The 23,844-nt window shown below is 56.9% G+C and overlaps 1 protein-coding gene across 1 annotated transcript in view; it reads right to left on the bottom strand.

Moving 5' to 3' along the window:
• The window catches only part of LOC111522423 (low-density lipoprotein receptor-related protein 5-like), a 57,462-nt gene that overhangs the window by 8,899 nt on the left and 24,719 nt on the right, over positions 1-23,844 (bottom strand). The window contains 2 exon segments of the mRNA XM_026447662.1: positions 5,916-6,087; positions 8,795-9,191. Coding sequence (XP_026303447.1) covers positions 5,916-6,087; positions 8,795-9,191 — 569 coding nt within the window.

The following is a 23,844-nucleotide window of genomic DNA, read 5'->3' on the forward strand; positions in this document are numbered from 1 at the left end:
CACACACACACACACACACACACACACACACACACACACACACACACGGCTCTGCAGTGCCAAAGCCCAGGGGTGTAGCCTCTCCCCAGATCCCTGGGAGCACAGTGCAGCCAACAGACCCTGTCCCATAACTCCTGCTGTGAGTGATGTCACCTCCACCCACTTAGCAAAAGTCAGGGGTGCCTCTCGAAGGGCACGAGGTTTGGGGGTCACTCCTGACCCAGACCTGGTACGTCCCGAGTTGCCATCAGGGGTCAGCATGGAGACCCCAACTCAAGCTGGACCTCAGAGGGTCTCTGCTTTGGGAGACCAGGTCGGCTCACAGACACGCAAAATGACAATGATGATGGTGATGATGACGATGGCGATGGGAACTCGGGCAAGCAAGCGCACAAACCCTGGAGGGGCGTGGAAGGGCCACAGCTTCCAGCTTCCTGGCAGGGACCAGGTGTCGCCATTTGGAAAGAGGATCTTCCCTGGGCGGCCAAGGAGGCAGGCTGTCCGCACCACGGCATACGGCTGGAGTGACCCAGGCTTCCAGGGGAGAGGGCCGGGGGCAGCTGGACACACAGGGCTGGGGTTTGAGAAAGGGCTGGGCTGTCCCTGGCTCAGCATGAGGGCACGGCCAGCGGGTGGGAAGAGCAGCACTGGAGCGTGGGCCTCGGAGACCTGCAGAGATGCCAGACCCTGCCACTTTCACACACAGTCGTGTCTTGTGGCACAGGATATAAAAGCCGTGGCAGGGCAGAGGGGAGAAGGGCAGGGCAGAGGGGAGACGCTCCCAGCCAGGCCTTCCCCTGGCTGAGCCCAGGTGGGCGGGGAGGCAAGAACGAGAGGGTTTGGTCCTGAGGGGACACGCTGGAGGCTCACAGGAGAAGTTGAGTGTGGCTGCAAGTGTCCCAGGGGCCAGAATTTCCAACCTCCGGGGCTCTAGACTCAGGAAGAGGGCTAAGGAGGTGTCCCAGGGGCAAAGCCAGCACAACACTGGAAGTCCTAGCCTAGGAGGTTGGAAAAATGGTGAGAAGAGGCAGCTATGGGAAGCAGAAGGGAGGTGGGGCTGCATCCAGGGGGCCTCAGCCCACAACCACTCGGGCCTCATATACGATGGGGCAGGACCCGAATGCAGCTCCAAGCAACCCTCGGGTGTCAGGACTGCCCTGGGTGGGCCCTAGCAGGTGAGGAGGACGCCCAGGGCTGGAGCCACCGCCACTCCCAGCTGTCACTGATGATGGCAACAGCTGGTCGCAGGATGGGGCTAAAACCCCTGTGTGTGTCAGTCAGGCTGCTGGGGCGGCCTGGAAGCTGATTCCCAGGACAGCTGTCACAGACAAGACCAGCAGGAGGGGCCTCCCACACCCATCCGCCATCTCTGCTCCACTCTATAAACCTGATGTGGGCGTCTCTAATGCCATCCACATGAAACCTCATTTCATAGACCTTTGTTCTTCTCCCAATTCATCAAGGGATCAGCCACAGCTGCCCAAGAAGTCCTCTCATGCACCGGGAGCTGAAAACCTGGAGCCTGATCGTCTGCTCAAAGGCAGGGCCCGGCTAGCCCCCCAGAAAGCACGTTCCTTCCAGCGCCCAGCTCCACAGAGACCAGCTGCGCACGCCACTGCGTGGAATTGAATCCTCTCTCCCGCCACTCTCCAGCAAAGGTGAGCGGCAAAACACGTCCAGGGCTGGTGTGGGCTCCTCAGTACCTGGGCTGGCCACTCGGCTGCCTCCTGACAAAGCATCTTAGAAATGTTCGCATTGTTCCAAATGTGTCTCCTTCCTGACCCCATTTATACCTCCCCCAACCATCTCTTCCACCTGGAGTCCAGCTGCACCCGCAGGGAGCCGTGGCTCCTTACACCTCAGCTGTCCCCAGAGCCCTCAGAAGCTACCACAACCCCAGCAGCAGCCACTGTCCCCGCCATGGCCTGGGACGCAGATGGCACACACTACATGCTCAGCAGGTGTTTGCTGAATGAGCCTGCAGGCCCGAGACCCTCACGTGAGACGGGGGTCCACAGCAGGAACATGGCGCATCCACCCCTGAACAAAGTGCCAGAAGGGTTTGCTCCTGGCGCTGAGCAAGGACCTGAGAAGCGGCCGTGACTCGCAGAAGCCTGCGGACATACCCAGGAGCGGTGCCCACTTGCAGGAGGAAAAGACGCACCAAACTCCAGCAGAAAACACAGAACCAGCGTCTCCATGGGCACATCCGAGGTGTCCCAGAGCAGGAGGAGCTGCTGGCAGGAATCTCAAGGCTAAGTCAGCTCTGGATGTGCAGGTGGATGGCAGGGCGGGTCTCAGCATCCACCTGCACGTTCCCAGAGAGTGTGCCACCAGGACCACAGCAGGGAAAGAAATGGACCCTTGATAAGGCAGTCTGAGAAGGCGTAAGCAATGTATCCCCCTCTTAGAAACAGCCTGTGTAAGCATATGAAGGGCCCTGAGAAGGCCTGCAGTAAAGTACCCCAACAGTCCCCAAGTTCCGGCCACCAAAGACACCCATGCCTCGCGCATCACTCCTCATCCTTCAGTATCTCTCCTTAGGCCCCCAGTGATGAGCTCCAAATCATCAGGGAATGAGCTTCCAGTGCGTGACCGCAGGGTGGTCTGCTCCACAACCCCCCTTCTGCTACTAAGACACCCCTACTGTAATTCCTCGGTTGGTCTTTTTTTTTTTTTTTTTTTTTTTTTTTTTTGGGTTGGTGTTTTTTTTTTTGGCCCAGGCTGGAGTGCAGTGGTGCGATCTCGGCTCACTGCAACCTCCACCTCTCGGGTTCACGCCATTCTCCTGCCTCAGCCTCCCAAGTAGCTGGGATTATAGGTGCCCACCGCCACGCTCGGCTAATTTTTATATTTTTGGTACAGACGGGGTTACACCATGTTGACCAGGCTCCTCTCGAACTCCTGATCTCAGGTGATCTGCCCACTTCAGCCTCCCAAAGTGCTGGGATTACAGGTGTAAGCCAGGGCACCTGGCTGAATATTTTTTTAAACGGAAAAGAAGCGTTGGTGAGGAGGTAAAGTCAGAACCCTCACACACTGCCGGTGGGGATACAGAACAGCACAGCCACTACTGACAACGGTATAGTCCGGGAGCAGTGGCTCATGCCTGTAATCCCAGCACTTTGGGAGGCCGAGGTGGGCGGATCACGAGGTCAGGAGATGGAGACCATCCTGGCCAACATGGTGAAACCCCGTCTCTACTAAAAAAAAAAACAAAAAACTAGCCAGGCGTGGTGGCGGGAGCCTGTAGTCCCAGTTATTCGGGAGGCTGAGGCAGGAGAATGGCGTGAACCTGGGAGGCGGAGCTTACAAGGAGTGGAGATCGTGCCACTGCACTCCAGCCTGGGCGACAGAGCGAGACTCTGTCTCAAACAAACAAACAAAAAAATGGTTCCTCAGTCAAACCTAACATTACCACAGGACTCAGCAATCCTACCCCTACGCATATACCCAAATAATTCACAACAGGTGTTCAAACAAAAACTTGCATTCAAATGTTCACAGCAGCATTATTCATAGTAGACAAAAGGTGGAAACCACTGCCCACCGCCCAAAAAATGGACAAACAAAATGTGCTCTGGCCATACAATGGGATGTCATCCAGACACAACAAGGAAGGAATTTCTTTGTTTTTTTTTTTTTTTTTTTGAGAAAAGGTCTTGCTCTGCTGCCCAGGCTGGAGTGCAGTGGTGCAATCACAGCTCACTGCAGCCTGGACCTCCTGGCTTAAGCGATCCTTCCAACTCAGCCTCCCAGGTAGCTGGGACCACAAGTGCCCACTACCACGTTCAGCTAACTTTAAAAATGTTTTTGTAGATGGGGTCTTGCTATGCTGGCCAGGCTGGTCTCAAACTCCTGGCCTTAAGTGATCCTCCTCCCTTGGCCTCCCAGAGTGTTAGGATTACAGGCCTAACCCACTGCACCCAGTCAGGAATGAGGTTCTGATAACGTGTGACAATGTGGGGATGAATCCTGAAAACGCAATGCTATGGAAAGAAGCCACACATGGGGCCACGTATTGCAGGATTCTAGTCACACAAAATGTCCAGAAGAAGCGAATCCCCAGACACAGACAGCAGATTAGTGGTTGACAGAGGCTAAGAGCGAGGGGAGAATGGGCGTGAGTGCTGACCGACATGGGACTTCCTTCAGGGGAGACGATTTCTAGAAGTAGACAGAAGCAGAGATTGTCCTCATACTAAACGCCCCTGAATTGTTCACTTTTTTTTTTTTTTTTGAGACGGAGTCTGGCTCTGTCGCCCAGGCTGGAGTGCAGTGGTGCGATCTCGGCTCACTGAAGCTCCGCCTCCCGGGTTCCCGCCATTCTCCTGCCCCAGCCTCCCGAACAGCTGGGACTACAGGTGCCCGCCACCACGCCTGGCTAATTTTTTGTATTTTTAGTAGAGACAGGGTTTCACCATGTTAGCCAGGATGGTCTTGATCTCCTGACCTCGTGATCTGCCCATCTCGGCCTCCCAAAGTGCTGGGATTATAGGCTTGAGCCACCGCGCCCGGCCAATTGTTCACTTTTTAAAACGTTGTTATTTATTTATTTTTTCAAGAAAGAATCTTGCTCTGTCGCCCACACTGGAGTGCAGTGGCATGATCTCGGATCACTGCAACCTCTGCCTCCGGGGTTCAAGCGATTCCCCTGCCTCAGCCTCCCAAGTAGCTGGGACTACAAGCACCTGCCACCATGCCCAGCTAATTTTTGTAGTTTTAGTAGAGACGGGGTTTCACCATGTTGGCCAGACTGGTATCGAACTCCTGACCTCAGGTGATCTGCCCACCTCAGCCTCCCAAAGTACTGGGATTACAAGTGTGAGCCACTGCACCCAGCCTGAATTGTTCACTGTAAAATGGTTAAAATCACCAATTTTGTGCTATGTTTATTTTACCACAATAAAGAAAATCATTGAGCTGGGAGTGACAGCTCATGCCTGTCATCCCAGCACTTTGGGAGGCTGAGGCAGGTGGATCGTTTGTGCCTCAGGAGTTTGAGATCAGCTTGGGCACCATGGCAAAACCCCATCTCTACAAAAAAAAAAAAAAATACACAAAAACTAGCTGGGCGTGGTGGTGTATGTCTGTAGTCCCAGCTACTCAGAGGCTGAGGCAGGAGGATCACCTGAGCCCAGGGAGATGGAGGCTGCAGTGAGCCATGATCATGCCACTGCACTCCAGCCTGGGTAACAACAACAATAAAGACAACAAAAACAAACAATCAAACAAAACAAACAAAAAAGCTCAACAGAGGCTCCACAGGTGAGCAAAAAGCAAGCTGCCAAAGCACACCCACTGGACAAGGCCACTGAAACTCGACCACAGTGGCAGGGCGAGGCTGCACCCAGCACAGGGACAACTGACATCCACGGAAGAACAAAACTGTCTTCAACCACTTGGGAACAAATCACCAAACTGAGGCCAGCGGCTGCCTCTGGCTTCAACAACACCCATGTTTTATGTCTTCAATGGGGTGGCAGACGTGTGATTAATTTTTTGTCTTAATTTTGTACTGTGAAATAGTGTAAGTCTCACACTAAGTGGCAAAAGCAGTGCAGAGGATTCCTGTGTCCCCTTTGCCCGGGCTGGCCTCAAACTCCTGGGCTCCAGCGATCCTCCCACCTCAGTCTCCAAGTAGCTGTGACTACAGGCGCCCAGCCCAATGATAACATCTTAACGTAACCACAGGACATTGTGCAGTGCTACCCTCTCGAGGCGTTTTTGTCAGAAAGCACCGTAACTATTTTTTCAAGCATTCCATCTGGCCAAACAGCAGAGCACAGGCACCCAGTGCCTCGCCAATACATATGTCTGGCTGCAGGGGGTGGCCGGACCTGGCCTCTCGGGAGCCCAGAGACAGCCGGGCAGGGCCAGGCCTCCTGGATCAAACACGTCCACGGGAGCCTCACCTCGATCTTGTCTGTCTTGGCGTCTCCCCAGTAGAGCTTCCCCTCCTGCAGGTCCAGCGCCAGGCCGTTGGGCCACCCGAGGGAGGCATTGACCAGCACACGCCGCTCCTGCCCGTCCAGATTGGCACACTCGATTTTAGGGTTCTCTCCCCAGTCTGTCCAGTACATGAGGCTGGAAAAGAAGCGGAAGTCCGTGACTCCACGCGTCCGTCTGGTCTCTGTGGCATCCCCAGTGCCAAGGGCAAGGCCTGTCCCCGAGGAGTGCCAAGGGCAAGGCCTGTCCCCGAGTTGGTCCCCATCACATGGCTAAATGTTGGTGTCAGTAAACATCGGCATTGGTAAATGTCTGCGTCGGTAAATGTCAGATGTCGGCGCTGGGAAATTTGGTGTCGGTAAATGTCGGTGTTGGTAAATGTCGGTGTCAGTAGATGTAGGTGTTGGTAAACGTGAGTGTCGGTAAATGCTGGTGTCAGTAAATGGCGCTGGGAAATTTGGCGTTCGTAACTGTCGGTGTCGGTAAATATCGGTGTCAGTAAATGGTGACGTAGATGTCGGTGTCGGTAGATGTCGGTGTCAGTAAATGTGTCGGTAAATGTCAGCATTGGTAAGTGTGTTGGTAGATGCTGGCGTTGGTAAATGTTGGTGTCGGTAAATGTCAGTGTTGGTCAATGCTGGTGTTTGGAAATGTTGGTGTTGGTAGATGCTGGTGTCAGTAAGTGCTGGAGGACTGAGCGTGCCAGGGGCAAGCCCAGTGATCAGAGCCCCTGGAGGGTCCCCTGGGACAGGGATGCCCACTGCCACCCTGCGCAGGTTTCACCGCACCAGCCCTTGGACTCTCAGGAGCCAGGAGCTCATCTCCCATTCCAAAGGTCAGTGGACAGAAACGACCTTGCCCAGGGTCCGGGACAGCCTCACGTCTGACTGGTGGGCTGGAGGAGCTGAGCACCCAGAGGAGGAAGGGGCAGAGCGGAACCTTCTGCACATAGCTGAAGGGCTCCCCTGTGCAACGGACAGGTGACTTGTTCCCTGGGGCCCCCCAAGGAGGGAACCCAGATCCTGGGGTGGCAGCTCAGGGGTGGAGATTCTGGGGCCCCAGGTCACAGCCTCTGCTTTGGTTGTCTGACCCAGCCGGCCAGCCCCTCTGCCTCCTGTTTCCAGCTCGGTGCCTCTCCCTGGACCCCACAACCTCACACGTCAGATTGCCAAGCCCATTTCCCTGGGATCTTCAGACTCATGAAACCAGGGCTAGGAGGGACCTCGCAATCGGCTCCCCCATCCCTTCCTCTGTCACAGATGAGGACACCGAGGCCCATGGAGGCAGTGACCTGACCAAGCTCCTGACCTCAGGGCCAGGTTCCCTTCACTGTGGCTGGCAACCAGTTTTTCTGCCTCCTCCTGCTAAAGCCCCAGGGAGCCCCACTTCCTACCATCATTCGCCCTCGTCGGGACACAACCCAGCCCTTCAGCCACTGACATGGAGCAGCCCTCGCCCACATGCTGCCGTGCACCAGGGTCCACAGAGGGCTGCTCGAGCCCTGCCCGCTGCCTGCTGTGCTCCAGCTGCCTGCTGCCTGACACGCTGGCTTCTAGACACCAGTCCACTTGCAGGAAAAGCTCCCTGGCCAGCACGCTCGCAACCCCCAGGGCCGGGCCACGAGCACAGGCTCCACAGCCCGAAAATCCTCTGCCCGCCACTGCCCGACAGGCACCCTGGGCAAGTTCCTTCACCTTCTGAGCTTCAGGTCCCAGGGCCATGAGCCTGGAAACACACTTGGCTCCCACTAAGTGCTCCACGGAAGGAGGCACTGCTACTGACCTCCCAGCTCCTCTGGGACGTCCCATCGGCACCCCCAGCTCCAGTGCGCCTCCTCCATCAGGGTTTTCCCATTCAGTGTTCCGGGTTATGAGCCCTCAGGAAGGCCCCTGGCTACTACCCTTTGAGCCGCTGGGGCGGGTCTCAGAAAGGCTCCCCTACCGACCGACAAGCTCTCTGCTTTCACAGACTTCTATGCTGCAAAGCTAGAGTCACGCTGCCAGGCCCAGCCCCACACCTGCCACCTCCTGCTGTGTGACCCTGGGCAAGTCCCTGAGCCTCTCTGGGCTTCAGTGTCCTCAACTGTACAACTGTACCTACCCCCCTGAATGAAAAGACCGACGATGTGCAAAGTGTTAAAAGAGGCCTGGCTTGACCAGGCATGGTGGCTCACACCTGTAATCCCAGCACTTTGGGAGGCTGAGGCAGGTGGATCACCTGAGGTCAGGAGTTTGAGACCAGACTGGCCAACATGGCGAAACCCCGTCTCTACCAAAAATACAAAAATTAGCCGAGCACAGTGGCAGGCGCCTGTAATCCCAGCTATTCAGGAGGCTGAGGCAGGAGAATCACTTGAGCCCAGGAGGCAGAGGTTGCAGTGAACTGAGATCGCGCCACTGCACTCCAGCCTGGATGACAGAGTGAGACTCCATCTCAAAAAAAAAAAAAGAGGCCTGGCCTGTACTGTGGTCAGTGTCACAGAGGCTGCCCTTACTGTCACTACTGTCATCCTGGAAATCACCCAGGTGGACCGTTCCATTCTACAGATAAGAAACTGAAGCTGGGGAACGAAGAGCTCACTCCAGGTCTCCAGGGCTTTCTACGCATGGACCCAGCAGCAGCACTGGACCACTGGGGTGCTTGTGAGAAACCCAAGTCCTCAGCCCCGCCCTGGAGCTCCTGAATCACCACTCTGGGGGTGGGGCCCAGCTGCCAGTGTTTTAACAAGCTTTCCTCTGGATTCTGATGCAAGACAATGCCCCAGAATGACGGGTCCCGGTCAATCTGCCTCTCGCCTGTGCTTGGCCTGGCCCAGGCTCCAGGCCCCAGGCCCCGCCCGTCTTACCCCATCACCGGGTGCAGTGCGATGGCTCGGGGCTCGTCCAGGTCCTCTGACACCAGGATCTTGCGGGAGGTGCCGTTCAGGCGCGTCACCTCGATGCGGTCCGTGCCCGTGTCGGTCCAGTAGAGGTTTCGGGCCACCCAGTCAACTGCGATGCCATCGGGGTCGTTGATCTCGGTGTTGACCAGCGTCTGCGCCCCAGACCCATCCAGGTACGCCCTGCGGATGGCCCGCACCTCGTCATCTGTCCAGTAGACGTAGCCCTCCAGCGGGTCGTAGTCGATGGCAATGGCGTGCCGGATGTCATCCACCTGCAGCACAATGTCGGTGAAGTCCGGCGTGTCCAGCGAGATCCTCCGTAGGTCTGTCCGCCGGGCCAGCAGCAGCACCTCCTCGGCTCCTGTGGAGACAGGTGCAGTGGGGTCAGGGGTCAAGGGCCCACAGCAGGCACAAGACTAGGCCTGGGGTGGGCCGGGCAAGGGAAAGACTCAGCCAGGCCCCCAGGGCTCTCCTTGCAAAGGCTGGTGATGTTAGGTGACACGCACCCAGCCCATGCTACATGGTCACTTGTTCATCCTCATGACAGCTCTGGGAGGCTGGCACTGTTTGTTTCCTTACTTTACAGATGAGAGAACCGAGGCACAGAGAGGTTATGCACCCAGCTGAGAGCCACACAGCCAGGCCATCGAGCTTCAACCACTGGGTGGGAGCTGCCTCACAGTCCCCCTTGTCTCCTGCCAGCCCCTCTCCTGGCCACAAACCAGCCCCAACCACAAATCCTGGCGGGTACGACCTGCTGGCCACACTGTTCAGTATCCCCAGCATGCCCGCCTTGCAGGGGCAGACCCACCTGTGGGTCACGCTGCTCAGTGTCCCCAGCATGCCCGCCTTGCAAGGGCTCACCCACCTGTGGGCCATGCTGCTCAGAGTCCCCAGCATGCCCGCCTTGCAGGGGCTCACCCACCTGTGGGCCATGCTGCTCAGTGTCCCCAGCATGCCCGCCTTGCAGGGGCTCACCCTTCTTCCCCAGCTCGATGCCACTTCATCTCTCCCTCCCCTCCACCACCCAAGGGCAGCTTCAAGCCCCAGGATCACGCCAGGGGGCTCCTAGGCAGGACCAGACGCACCCGTCAAGTGAATCACCCGCTTTACTCATTGCCCAGATGCTCCCGGGCCACCGAGATGAAGGGAAAGCCTGGTTCTGAGGCCTGAGACCTGGGGGCACTTTCAGGAACACTAAGAGCTAACACAGTTTCGTGACCACTTGACACACCAGGCAACACAGGAGCGAGACGAGAAACACCTCCGGGGCGTGTGTTCTCGTCACGGCTCGACCCGGGGCCCTGGCTCCTTGGAGGGGCTCCACTGCGGCCTCCACACAGCTGGGCCACCGGAACGTAGCAATGACCCCCAGTAACTCACACCTGGTTTCTAAATAGGGTCCCACAGAGAACAGCCAAAGCACTATCCGTGCACTTCCAACTAAGTTTCAGAACCACGCTACGAAACAGCCACCCCACAGCCACCTGGGTCTCTGCTGCACCCCGGGGGCCACGCCTGCTGCTGGCAGAGCAGCTTGAGGTCAAGCCCCTCCACAGCACGGGTGGGCAGGGTTCAGAGTGGCACTTAGGCAGGTGGATGAGGGGAGAACCTGGTCCTCTCAGGATGTCCCTGCAGACAGGCTGGACACAACTGGGGACAGGAGGATGCTCAGGTGATTCTGGTCTCAAATAAAAGCCCCCACTCTAGCTGAGGGCAGGATTTGCCAGCCCTCAAGATTTGCATGTGTTAAATCCCCAAGGAAAGTTCTCTCTGCTCCGGGCATCTGTGCCCTGCCTAACTCTCCAGCGTGGCCTGACAGCGTATGACCGGCACAAGAGAAGCTGAACTCAGACTCCCTCGGGGACCACAGCAACACTCCGAGAGCATCTGAGCAGCATGGCCCAGGGATCAGCTGTGGACAGGGTCCTGCCACTCAGGCCCAGTGGCATGCAAACCCAAGGATCCCTCACCACCCACTCCACAGGACGCATGGAGACCCCCCCGACCTTTCAGCCATGGCCCTCCAGTGGGATTCTCAGTTTGCAGGTCGGGCAGATTACGGGATTCTCTTCTGAACCCCCGTGGCCCACCCTCCACATGCTCCTGACCCCCATGGCCCGAGGCTCCACACAGCAGCAGCAGCATTTCTGACTGTGTCCTAGGACCCCCGGTTGGGATTTATCAGAGCTTCCTGCAGAAACTGCAAGTGGACACCCATGCACACCGGGGCCCCCAGGGTGCCCTAGAATCCCGACACAGATCCTGCCAAGGCTGCTGCGAGTTAGGGCATCATCTACTCACTTGTTCCAAACCTTTCTGGTCTCAAGGATGCACAGAGCCAAGAAGGTCAGGGTCAGAGACCCCTCCCAGCGTCCTGTGGCCATGACCCTGCACAGGGGCCCGGGTCACAATCTGAAAAGGGGCCCGAGGCTAAACCAGCCCAGAGCCTCCCTCATGCCCTGGCCCCTAGACCTGGCCCTGCAGCCAACTGCCAGGTCTCCTGAGTGCCCTGCCAGGCTATAGCCTTCAAACAACCGATGGTCCCCTGCGCCCAGGCTCTGGCTCTTGCCAGGAGGAATGCAGAGACTGTTCCAGGATCCCGGCGTCCAACGTTTCAAGGAAGGACAGGAGCCCCTCCCGACTCCCGCTCCAAGCCCCGGAGTGCATAATCTGATTCCTCCACTAGAGGGCGCCGAGGTGGTGGCGACAGCGACACAGGCCCAGGGCTGGGGAAACTGAGGCAGGCAGGCAGGCTGGGGACAGTGAGGTGCAGGCAGCACTTGGAAGGTGCCCTAAATGCCCAGCTATGATGGAAATATCTGAGAGCCAAATTCAGATCTGGTCAGAGGCGTCCGATTTGGTGTATATTGGTAGGAGGAGGGGGAATCTCTGAATTTCAACACACTTTTTCCCTCTAGGCTCCACTCCCAAAATGTTCTGTTGACAATGGACCTGTCCTTCAAGGTCCGGGTCACACGGCACCGCCACCTCTGCAGGGAAGCCGTTCCTCCCGCACCCCAGTGGATGGCCGCCCCGCGCCCCCAGTCTACCCCACGGCGAGGGCACCGCCCCCACTGGCTCACTGGGGTCCTGGCGCAAGCCCCCTGCTCTCCACGGCCCCCAGCACAGCCCCACGCCCACAGCAGCACTACATCCAGGGGATGAGCAGGGAGAATCTGAGACCGACACCTCTGGGGCCTGTCCATGCTGAGTGACCTCAGGCAGGTTCCTGCGCCTCTCTGGGCCTGTCTTCTCATCCAGTGAATAATCAGCCAGACTTGGCAGTGCCCGAGTCCCTGTCTAGCTATAACTTGGAGGGGACCAGAGACTCCACTTCGCCAAGAGTCCCTGCTTAATCAGCCACGGTGGGGAGATCACAGTCCTGAAGTCCCCAAGGGGTTGGCCAGAAGAACCCTGTTTACATGGTGTCTACAGAACTTTACAAGACTGCCAGGCATAGTGCGAGACAAGTCACGCTTGACCTCAGCAGTGTGTCCATCGTGGCCCCACAGAGAACACCAGGGCCAGACAGAAACCGGCGCTCGATCCCAAAACACATTCCAAGCCTGCCTTGCCAGCCCGTTCCCTCTGTCCTCCTAAGAAATCACTAAAGTAGGCCGGGCGTCGTGGCTCATGCTTGTAATCCCAGCACTTTGGGAGGCCGAGGCGGGTGGATCACCTGAGGTCAGGAGTTCAAGACCAACCTGGCCAACATGGCAAAACCCCGTCTCTACTAAAAATACAAAAATATGCCGGGCGTGGTGGCGCACACCTGTAATCCCAGCTACTCGGGAGGCTGAGGCAGGAGAACCACTTGAACCCACGAGGCAGAGGTTGCAATGAGCTGAGATCACGCCACTGTACTCCAGCCTATGCGTTGGGGTGAGACTTCATCTCAAAAACAAAACAAAACATAACAAATCATTAAAGTAACACAATAGCGCACTTTTCACACACCACACCCCCTGAGCTCTGAGGATGCCCCATCCTACTGACAAGGACCCCGATGCTAAGAGAGGGCAAGTTCCCGGCCCAAGGACACACAGCCACGAGAGGAAAGCTCACTTCGCTTCCTCAAACACTTCAATCCCAGGAGCCAGCACATGCAGGAAGCGCGGTTTTCACTTGCCGCCTGGCTGCCTTCACCATCCCACCAGTAGCTCTGTGGGAAGCTACTGCAGGTCAGGCCCTGGACCAGCTGCGAGGGAAGGAGGCTGGACGAAACAGACTTGGGATCTGCCCTCAGGACGCCCTTGGGGTCACAGGGCAGAGACCTTAGGTGAACGACACCACCCGTGAATACACAGCCACAAACTGCACCGCAAAGGCAGGCTAGGGTTATGGGGTCTGTGCGGCGGACCTGCTGAGACTGGGGGGGTCTGCTCCTCCCGCTCAAGAGCCTCTGAGATTTAGGTAGCTGTCACTACGTGGCAGGTTCTGGCGGGGTGTCCCAAATGGGTCTAGAACCTTCAGGGGCTGAGCACACCCAGCCCTAGCCCTCTGTTAACTAGGTCAGCAAAGGGCCTCCAGTCCTACCGTCAGGAACCCATTCTCGGCATCCCTTCCAATTGCTCAGAGTAAAGAAACCTCTGTGGGAGGCGGTCCTTCACTGCTGGGTGAATCTGCAGGTGTTTATCGACTCCGAGGAGGAGCCTCTGACACCCCTCAGGCTGCAAGACATGTGAGGTTTTTGAGTTTTGCAGAGACCGGAGACAGCTGGGAGAGAGGCAGGACCCAACCCATTTGCCTGAAGCTCTGAGTGAGCGGTGACCAGCACAGAGGTGACCCCGGGGGTGGTGGGGACTCTGTCCAGCTAGGCCAGCAGGGAGCAGCTGCAGAGAGAGCGCCAGCAGCCTGGGCTCTGCCAGATGCCTGCCAAGGCTGGTGCCTACAGCTGGCCTCCAGGAGGTTCTGTGTGTAGAGAGGTCCAAGCAGCAGCCATGGCCACGGGGAAGCAGACCTGGGGTTGGGAGGGGCAGGTGCAGGGGACTGTGCAGGGGACTTCCCTGGGACCAGCTACAGAGCCTAGGTAGGAGTTTATTTAAACACCAAGGAAGTAAATTGTTTAGAAACTAACAGTTTGGCCAAATGGTTTTCTTTGGGGTTGTTTAAACAAATAGCCAGCCCCACAACGTTGCCTGAAAGTGCAACCTTTCCCTCACCCGAGCCTCCTCCAGGCGGGCTGCTGACCTCTCCCCTTCCCGCACGCATGCAGGAGAGAAGGACGACATCCCTTCCGCACGGCCAAGCACAGGGCAGGGGCCTGGGGCAAGGGCCAGGCAGGGCACAGCTTCCTAGTAGGCAGCCTTGTCCTCAAAACAAAAAAGTAGTCCCAAGGGATGGCCCGATGTCATGGACACGTCCAGCTCAGCACCATCCATCCCTGCTCACCTCTGTTCCTGACCACATGGACATGCAGGACCTGCGAGGGGCTGCTGTGACACATTGCCGCCAACCAGGTGGCTTCTAACATCAGAAATGTACTCCCCCACCGCCCCCGCCAAGGCACGCACCCCCAGCGTCAAAAGTCTGCAGGGACAGACTCCCTCTGAAGGCTTCAGGGGAGGATCCTTCCTGGCCTCTTCCAGCTTCTGGTGCTGCAGGAAATACTTGGAGTTCCTTGGCTTATGGTCTCCGTCACACTAAGCCCTGCTCTGCCTCCACGCAGCCTTCACCCCTGAGTGTCAGTGTCTGCTCTCCTGCTCTTATGAGGACACCAGCACCGTGGATACAGGCCCCCTACTCCAGGGTGACCTCATCCTCGCTTGATTACATCTGCCAAGACCCTGTTTCCAAACTAGGTCTATGGTTAGACCTTCAGCATATCTCCTTGAGGGACACAATTCAACGTACCCACGTCCCAGCGGTGAGCAGACGGTAATAGAAGCGCTTCAGCGGAAGGCCAGAGGCAAGTGTGCCAGGCAGAGGGGACGGCCTGGGCCACTGCACGGAGGCCGGACAGAGGGTGGCCCGAACCTGTCGCCGGGGCTGATCTGAGTGTGGAGGCCTGGCACCCACTAGCGTTGGCGTTGCCCCGCCCGCTACAGCTCTCTTCTGAGGCCCCACTGCGTGCAGGACACGCCCCACTGCGTCCAGCTCGGAGCCCAGCCCTGTCCTCCAGGAAGCCTCATGCAAACAGCCCGCCGTGCGTGCAGCAGATCCCAACCACAAAAGCAAACAGACTGCCACTCTCACACAAAAGCCGGGAAGGAAACGCGCTCAAATGTCAACAGTGGTTATCATCGGACGGGTCCTATCCTTCCTTTGAGCTGTCGGACAGAGGGCGGCAAGCACTCTGGGAAGGGCCAGAGAGCAAATATTTTCGGTGCTGCGGCCTGCACGGTCTCCTTCCCGCCTCCTCAGCTCTGCCGCAGCTGTGGGAAGGCAGTCTGCCTCAGTCAACACAGCTGGGAGCAAACAAAACTTCATTTATGGACACTGAAATGCGAGTTTCGTGTCATTTCCCCATGTCCCAAAACATTATTCTCCCGATTTTCTTCTCAACCATGTAAATATGTAAAAAGCACTCCGAGCTCATGGCTTGTTCCAACTGGCCCCTCGGCCAAACGACCCTCATACAAGAAGCGTGTGTGACTTTGTTTTTGAGATGCAGCTTCACTCTTATTGCCCAGGCTGGAGTGCAGTGGCGCGATCTCGGCTCACTGCAGGCTCTGCCTCCCAGGTTCAAGCAATTCTCCTGCCTCAGCCCCCCGAGCAGCTGGGATTACAGGTCCCCGCCACCACACCTGGCTAATTTTTTGTAGTTTTAGTAGAGACAGGGTTTCACCATGTTGGCCAGGCTGGTCTCAAACTCCTGACCTCAGGTGATCTGCCTGCCTCTGCCTCCCAATGTGCTGGGATTACAGGCGTGAGCCACCGCGCCCAACCATGTGTGACTTTTATAATATCAGAAAGAAAATGACAATGGGGGAAGGAGGGGAGGTGGGGAAAAGGGGAAGAGGGGAGCGGGTGGAAGGAACTCCCGGCACTTGTCCCTTGATTTTTCTGTAAACTTAAAAGCGCTCTAAAAAAATGAAGTCTATTAATGTTGCTTAAAAAATTAAAAGGCATACAAGTCAATAGGGACAACCCCAAAACCTTAGCAATAAATGAGCAAAGACCATAAACGCAAATTAACAGGAAAAAGAGCAGTCAGTAAACGTGGAAAATGGTAACTTCGCAGTCATCTGCAAATAGAAGGGAGCCGCCCAGAGTTGCTGGTGAGGTGGAAAGGCTTGTTCGACATTTAAGTGGGGGCATCTCCCGCTTCCAGAAGGGCTGTAAAGCGCCACAGGCTTCCTGGTCAGCAGCCTGGGAGCCGCTGACCCCAGCATTTCCTCTCTAAGATAACACAGGCGGAAGCAGCAGTTGGAACGCATGGAGGTTCATGCATCCAGACACCACCATGGCTGCATTAGAACAGCAAAACTCAAGGCTAAGAACCTGGAGACAACCAAAATGTCCCCAAATATTTCTGAATAAAATTTACTTATCTAAACAAGGGCATTCAACGTGATGGGTGATGACACAGGCACTAAACAGCATGCTCTGGGGAAGAGTTAATGAGGTAGGAATTTGCACGAACGACAAATGAAAAAATATCAGACACATAACACACATAGTTTGAATGAATCTCCTAAAACTCAATTTATTTATTTACTTATTTAATTAATTATTATTATTATTATTATTATTTTTTGAGACAGAGTCTCGCTCTGTTGCCAGGCTGGAGTGCAGTGGCATGATCTTGGCTCACTGCAACCTCTGCCTCCTGGGTTCAGGCGATTCTCCTGCTTCAGCCTCCTGAGTAGCTGGGATTACAGGCACCCACCACCACACCTGGCTAATTTTTTATTTTTAGTAAAGATGGAGTTTCGCTATGTTGGCCAGGCTGGTCTTAAACTCCCAACCTTGAGTGACCCACACCCCGCCTCCAGCCTCCCAAAGTGCTGGGATTACAAGCGTGAGCCACTGCGTCTGACCCTAAAAGTCGAATTTGATACGTAAACAGAAAAAAAGTGCACAAGACACATAGACACAGCTAACTCTGGGTGGCAAAATTATGGGTAATTTCTATTTTCTTCACTATTTTTGTTTGTTTGTTTGTTGTTTTTGTTTTTTTCGGGACGGAGTCTCGCTCTGTCACCCAGGCTGGGGTGCAGTGGCTGGATCTCAGCTCACTGCAAGATCCGCCTCCTGGGTTTACGCCATTCTCCTGTCTCAGCCTCCCGAGTAGCTGGGACTACAGGCGCCCGCCACCTCTCCCGGCTAGTTTTTTTGTATTTTTTCGTAGAGACGGGGTTTCACCATGTTAGCCAGGATGGTCTTGATCTGCTGACCTCGTGATCCACCCGTCTCGGCCTCCCAACGTGCTGGGATTACAGGCTTGAGCCACCGCGCCCGGCCTTCTTCACTATTTTTTATGTTTTCCTTGCTACAGTGAATGTATAAATATTATTTTATATGAGGAAACAAAAAAGCCTCTGAAACACGGGTGAATGGGTTTATCCTTAGAGGCTCTCAGTCTCCAAGGGAGATGGGTCGGGATGCTGGGGACCAGGCCCTCTTCCTGGGGCAACGTGGGGGAACGAGCCACCGACCTCGCCACTGAATTGCCTCGGGGTGTGGGTACTGACACCCCAGGCTCATTCGGTTTCCAGGGTCTGAGATGTGTTGACGGGAAGAACGACAGGATATGAGCAGGATGGGGCGAAATAAGCCACCTGCAGCCCCAGGAACTATCTGGCCAGCACATGGTCATCCAGTGGCCTGAGCCACCCCTGCCAGAGCCAGGAAGAGACCCTGCCAACAGGTCACCAGTGTGCAGGAACTCAGAAGGTCATCACAGTTAATAGCCTCCACGCCCCAATGTGGGAAAATAGTGTTTTTTCACAACAAACAAGATAATTTTTGTTATTTTGGCAGAAGGAGGCAGGGCAGCCCCGGACACCTCGATCCCACCTCATCACCCAGCCGCAGGGCCCCAGTCATCCCTGCACACAGAGTGGATGACACAACCTTCCTGCACCAAACCAAGCGCAGCTCCCAGGCCACAGGCCACCCAGGAAAGGTCCAGTGCCCCCTGGAAGCTCCCACCGCAGGCCTCCCGCCACAGCTGGCACCACCCCAGGACGGCTCTGTTCTCCCAGCTTCTTTTCACACGGGTGGCAGAAAACTGAGATCCAGGGAAAGCTGAGAATCAGCCTCTGCTGCCCAGATGCCCAACCCCAGCTCTGCTCCCAGCACCAGGGAGCCCTTACGGGAGGCAGAGGGCTTTAGCCATCTCCCGGGCCTGGGGCACGCGGGGCGAACAGGGTCACAGTGCAGGCCACTGTCCACTGTGCAGATCCCAAAGCCATAAGCAGCCTGGCCGCAGTGGCTTTCCAGCTGGCAGGAGGCCAGATTACTTTTGTTTTTTAGCAATTGATTAAGTGTCTCTGCTGCCCCCAGGGGTAAGTGGTTGGGCAAATGCTGCCACCACAGCCCAGCACCTTGACCCGGGAACCTGCGCCAAGTGACCATAGGGTCACTTTTGACAGAGCACGAGGGAAGTGGCTGGGCCTGATGCTGGTTCTGCTGGAACCTGAGGCCGGCTGCTGTCACCCGCATGGTGCCGGGGGTCTTCCAGTGAGCACGGAGAGACCGTGGCCCGCCAGGAGCAGCCGGCAGACACCCTGGCCTGCAGTCAGGGGCTCCATCTGCTCAGCTCTAAAACAGGGAAGTCGCTGCTCTGCCTAGGGTCGGGGCAGCCACAGCACCAAGTCAGAGACGGCCTCGGGAAGGGGCCTGCAGGCGGGTCCCTTCCTCCCCATCCCCTGGTGCCAGCCAGCACCTCCTGTGGCCCCCCCACTGCCTGCCTCTGCCTCCACGCCCCACCACAACCTCAGGCCCACAGCTGCGTGGCCACTCCCAGGCAGGCAGCGCCATCCGACGGGCTGTGTGCCTGCTCCCTCGGCAGACAGACCTGTCTCCGGCTCCCAGCCCCATCTTGTCACTGAATGACCTTGAGTGAGCAACGTGACCTGCTTCGCACATGTCAGACTCAAGGGGAAATGGGCTCCAGCAAAGTGAGATGCCTGAGGCCAGGCCCCAGCGACTGGGATATGCCTGAGGCCAGGCTCCAGGACACAGACCCTCCTTGTGGGTGGTGTTGTTTTTGAAAGAGAGTCTTGCTCTGCCGCCCAGGCTGGAGTACAGTGGTGTGATCTCGGCTCACTGCAACCTCTGCCTCTCAAATTCAAGCAATTCTCCTGCCTCAGCCTCCCGAGTAGTTGGGACTACAGGCGCCTGCTACCATACCCGGCTAATTTTTGTATTTTTAGTAGGGACGGGATTTCACCATGTTGGCCAGGCTGGTCTCGAACTCCTGACCTCAGGTGATCCACCCACCTCAGCCTCCCAAAGTGCAGGGATTACAGGCATGAGTGACCATGCCAGCCCTCCCTGTGGTATTAGACACTTGCAGCCCCTTGCTGGGGACCCTGGTGGGAACACAGCCTCACAAGCGCAGTGTGGCATCGTTGGGCAAATGAAGCCTGGGCAGCCCTCTCATCTTTGCCTAGAACTGAAGAATTTAGGGGCGTGGACGTACAAAACAGTTGGTGACTTAAATGAAAAAGGCCACATTCCCCCTTTTAGGCAGGGGGCTCTGCTCTTTAAAAGCCAGCACAGGGTGCCTTTCTGAACCCAGGCACACAGTAGGTGTTCAGTGAACAGCAGGGGTCATTTGTACTGCTGATGACACCCTGTCTGTGGCCCCTACAGCTGGCTCCGGCCTGAAGCACGGCTGCGCCCCTCTGCAAGGCCACCCCACTGTACCTGGAAACCCTGTGGAGGAGGCCTTGGGGACCGGCCAGGATGCCCAGGCCCCGATCCCATCTGTGCCCTTCCTCCATAGACCTCAGCGAGCTCTCAGCACTGCGTGCCTCAGGTCCATTTAAGAAGTAGGGCTGGCCAGGCATGGTAGCTCACGCCTGTAATCCCAGCACTTTGGGAGGCCAAGGTGGGTGGATCACGAGATGGTCAGGAGATCGAGACCATCCTGGCTAATACGGTGAAACCCTGTCTGTACTAAAAATAGAAAAAATTAGCCGGGCGTGATGGCACACACCTATAGTCCCAGCTACTCGGGAGGCTAAGGCAGGAGAATCGCTTGAGCTCAGGAGGCAGAGGTTGCAGTGAGCCGAGATCACACTGCTGCACCCCAGCCTGGGTGACAGAGTGAGACACTATCTCAAAAAAAAAAAAGAAAAATGAAGCAGGGCCAGCCACAGATGACCCCTCACACAGCTCCCAGGAGGCGTGCCCAGGTGTAGGACTCAGGACCATGACAGCTGCAGTGGTCCCCAACAAACATTACTTCAGTCACCCACTCCGCCTCAGTGGTAGTGGCCAAAATAACGGATTAGAATGGAACCATGTGACGATACCACTGCCCCGAGTGATGGAAGACAGCTGACTACCAGTAGTTCACACGGCCCCATCTAACACAAGTGCAGGGCGCTCTGCAATTTATAAATCCTTTCCCAGACACTGTCCTTTCGACACTCCCAGGTCAGCAAGGCACACGGGGCCTGCATTTCACAGCCACACAGCAGAGGGCTGAGGCTGGAACTCAGACATTCTGATTTCCATTCAATCACGTCCCCAGAGTTGGCACAGAGACGGGGGGCTTCTCTTCACAAAATCGAGAAAGTCATTGCCAGCTCCACTGAAGACCAAAGAACCTCAGCTCTTAAACACTCTTGAAGGTGTTACTGAACTCTCCCAGCCTGTTTCCTGGGTCCTGGTGTTGGTGCCGTGGGACACAGGAAGAGGACAAAGCCAGCTCTGCTCCTTTGTGGCAGAGCACACCTGCCACACTCTCAGAGGGCTGGGCGCGGGCAGAGGAGCCATGTGCAGGAGCGGGGTCTGCATGGAGGGGTGCTATGGCAGGGGGCAGGGGAAGGGTGCTCCGGGTGGCGGGCACAGCACGAGCAGGGCCAGGGAGGTCCACACTCGGATGTGCGCAGGGAGAGGCAAACCGTGCATTTCCATTGCAATAGGCAGTAAAAGGTAGAAAAACAGAGTGGGGGCCAGGAGGGGAGTCAGAGACTTCTAGTGTCTCTCTGCAGGTGAGTGGCAGCCGAGGTGTCAGCTCAGCACACCGGGGACCCGGGGCCGTGTCTTCTATCACTGACCCCAGGGCACACGGAACTAGGCAGGGAGAGCAGAGGCACAGGGCACGGTCAGTGAAACCAAACAAGGAGTCATCACCAAATGCAGGAAGGACAAGGAGTGCCCACAGCCACACAGGGGCTTTGTCTGTGCAACATGGGGGTCCCATCAGGGCCTGCACCCTGCAAGCACAAAACTCGCCTCTGAAGATAAAGGGAAGCTGTTGGAGTTGCGGAGGTGGTCTGGGGTCAGCACAGAGCCGGGCTTATGCTGCAGTCACAAGGGGGACACGGAAGAGGCTGCAGGCTACAAAACCAGTGGCCGGAGTGACCACAGTCTAACTCTGAGCCTGTGGAAAGGGCACCCAGAGTTCACCCACCCAAGAGGTGCCATTCACCTGTGCCCCCGCCCCCCAGTGACAGCGTTCTCTAGGAATACGGTGCGCCCCTCTCCTCTTGCATCAGCCCTGAAAGTGAGTATTCAGGCCAAAAAGCAGAAGAGCACAGCTGCGTGGTTCTATTTCCATTTAGTTCTGGAACAGGCAACGCTAATCCACAGTGATAGAAGTCAGGAGAGTGGTGGAGGGGGCGGGGGTTGAGGACAGCAAAGGGGCACCGGGAGCTTTCCCAGTGGTGGAAGTGCTCTCTGCTAGAGCGGGTAGTAGTCATGCAGACATACGCAGCTGTCAAAGTTAATCCAAATGTACACGTTAAAATGTGTGCGTTTTATTGCCTGCAAGTTATACCTCAATTAAAAAAATAAAGTTACCACTCAGGCTTCTTCCACAACTTCCTGAACCGTGCGAGCTGATTTTCTTGCTATTAAAAATTCACGGTCCATGGCTGAGAACAGCAGCTGCCTTCTGTTTGCAAAGTCAACGCCAATCACCGCCCGGCAGCGGCAGACTCAGCCCCGCAGGACCTCCTTTCTTTTTTCCCTTTGACCTACTTCCCTGATAAGTGACAAGACAGCCAGACTCTGGGAACAAACGCCCGTTATTCGGCCCCGAGCTGAGCAGGCCCTGCTCCCCGGGCTAATCCGCCCGGACAGACGGATGGACGTGAGGGGCTTTGCCGTCGGCTCCAGCTGTCAGTCTGCCTGTCATACTCCACAGTGGCCCCCTCTGTTCCTCCCGCCGCCCCCACTCCATCCCCGACTTCTTTTTGTTTCCTGTCTCTGACAGACGAACATCTGTTAAAACTCTGTCTGGGTGAGCTGTGGCCGGCGGCCCGCAAATCCCCAAGCCGCACCCCAGCCTCATCTGGGCGCTGCCGGGAGCACTGCCTGGCCACCCTCTGGACACGGCCCCGAGAGCCGCCGGCCTGGACATGTGTGGCCCGAGTGGCAGGGAGCACGCCGCTAAGCCCACTGCCCAAAGGCCCCCAAGCAGGAGGCATGTGCGGGTGACAAAAGTCAAAGCAACAGGGGCACGTTCCACAGAGGATGGGGCTGGAAGGGTGGCCGTGAGGGACAACAGCTTCCAAGGACGGTGGTGGCAACTCCCAAATAAGGCCCCACTCCTGCTGTTTTTAGCTCATTCCACATAATTGGAAAAACATGGCAGAAACCGAAGCCAGCTGCTGCCTCGGTCCCGGGGCTGTGTGGAGGGGGTGGGGAGGCCGGGAGGCCCAGGCTCTGCACTCGACTGCCGGGGATGACAGTAACTCTGAGCTGCAGAGAGCAGAATCGCAGCCGCCGTGGTCCCCCGAGCCCCGGCCACGCTGGGCAGCAGAGGGCTGCTCGCAGGACATGCCTGCCCTGTCTCATGGGGGTCACTTCAGGAGGGGCGAGGGAGCCAGGACACAGACAGCCCAGGGCCGGCGGTCACCCTGCAGCTCAGAGGCCATGCAAACAGTGCTGCCCTGAAGGCACACAGCAGTGCAGGGACCCCCCAACGCATCCCCACCTCTTGGAGGCTGCCTGTGTGCCCCTGGGAACGCTGCTCCCCGTCCCTTGGGGTCCCGGTGTGACCACCCTCTCAGCCCCTTCCTTGGGGAAAGCACCCGACTCCCTCCACCCAGCTGGCTTTCATTTACTCAAAATCAGGAAAAAGCCGAATTCAAGACATCACAGAAATGTCTTCGCCTGTAACTCCACGAAAGATAAACGGTCAGACACCCTGGAGGGAGTCCCAGGGACCCTCGAGTTCCCCTGAGGCTCTGGCTTCAAACCCCGAGATGTTTCCGGCCGTGCCAGCGCTGCCCCCACAACCTGCCACACATGGCCCTCCCTGGGGAACTCTCAGATCTGGCCCCACCTGCCCACCCCGTTCCTTCTCGTGGGCTGGGTGGGGCCGGGGACTCTGGATGTGTCATGAGAGTCTGAGTGTTTCTGACACAGCCAGGCCCTGCCCCCATGCTGGCCTTCCCCCACAGGAAAGGGAGCCACATGCCTGGAGCGCCCAGCACACCCCACTCTGTCCTCCCCAGGTTGCCCGCCAGCTGTGTGAGCTGTTCTCCCCACTGCCCCTTCACCCCTCCTCAGCTCCTCCTGGCAGCACCCAGCCTTGGAGGCTACTTCTGATTACAAGCTCCGAAGGAAGCCTCGCGCCCTCGGCACCGACCCAGACGGCTGCATCATTGCACTGCTCAGCACGACCCCCACGGCCTTCCTCCAAACCCCATGGATGGGGGAGTATAATCACCCCCTTTCTACCAACGGAGAAACTGAAGCTCAGAGAGGCTAAGTCACCTTCCTAAGGTCCCAACACAATGACAAAAAATAGAAAGCTGGCCCGCAAATGGAACTAGGTGCTTCAAGTCTCAGGTCTGCCTGACACCATACCTCCTCGCCACCACAGTCCCGGGTCTGCCTGACACCACACCTCCTCCACCACAGTCCCACGTCTGCCTGAC

This window comes from Piliocolobus tephrosceles, chromosome 13, assembly GCF_002776525.5.
Source record: "Piliocolobus tephrosceles isolate RC106 chromosome 13, ASM277652v3, whole genome shotgun sequence".
NCBI classification, from domain to species: Eukaryota; Metazoa; Chordata; class Mammalia; order Primates; family Cercopithecidae; genus Piliocolobus; species Piliocolobus tephrosceles.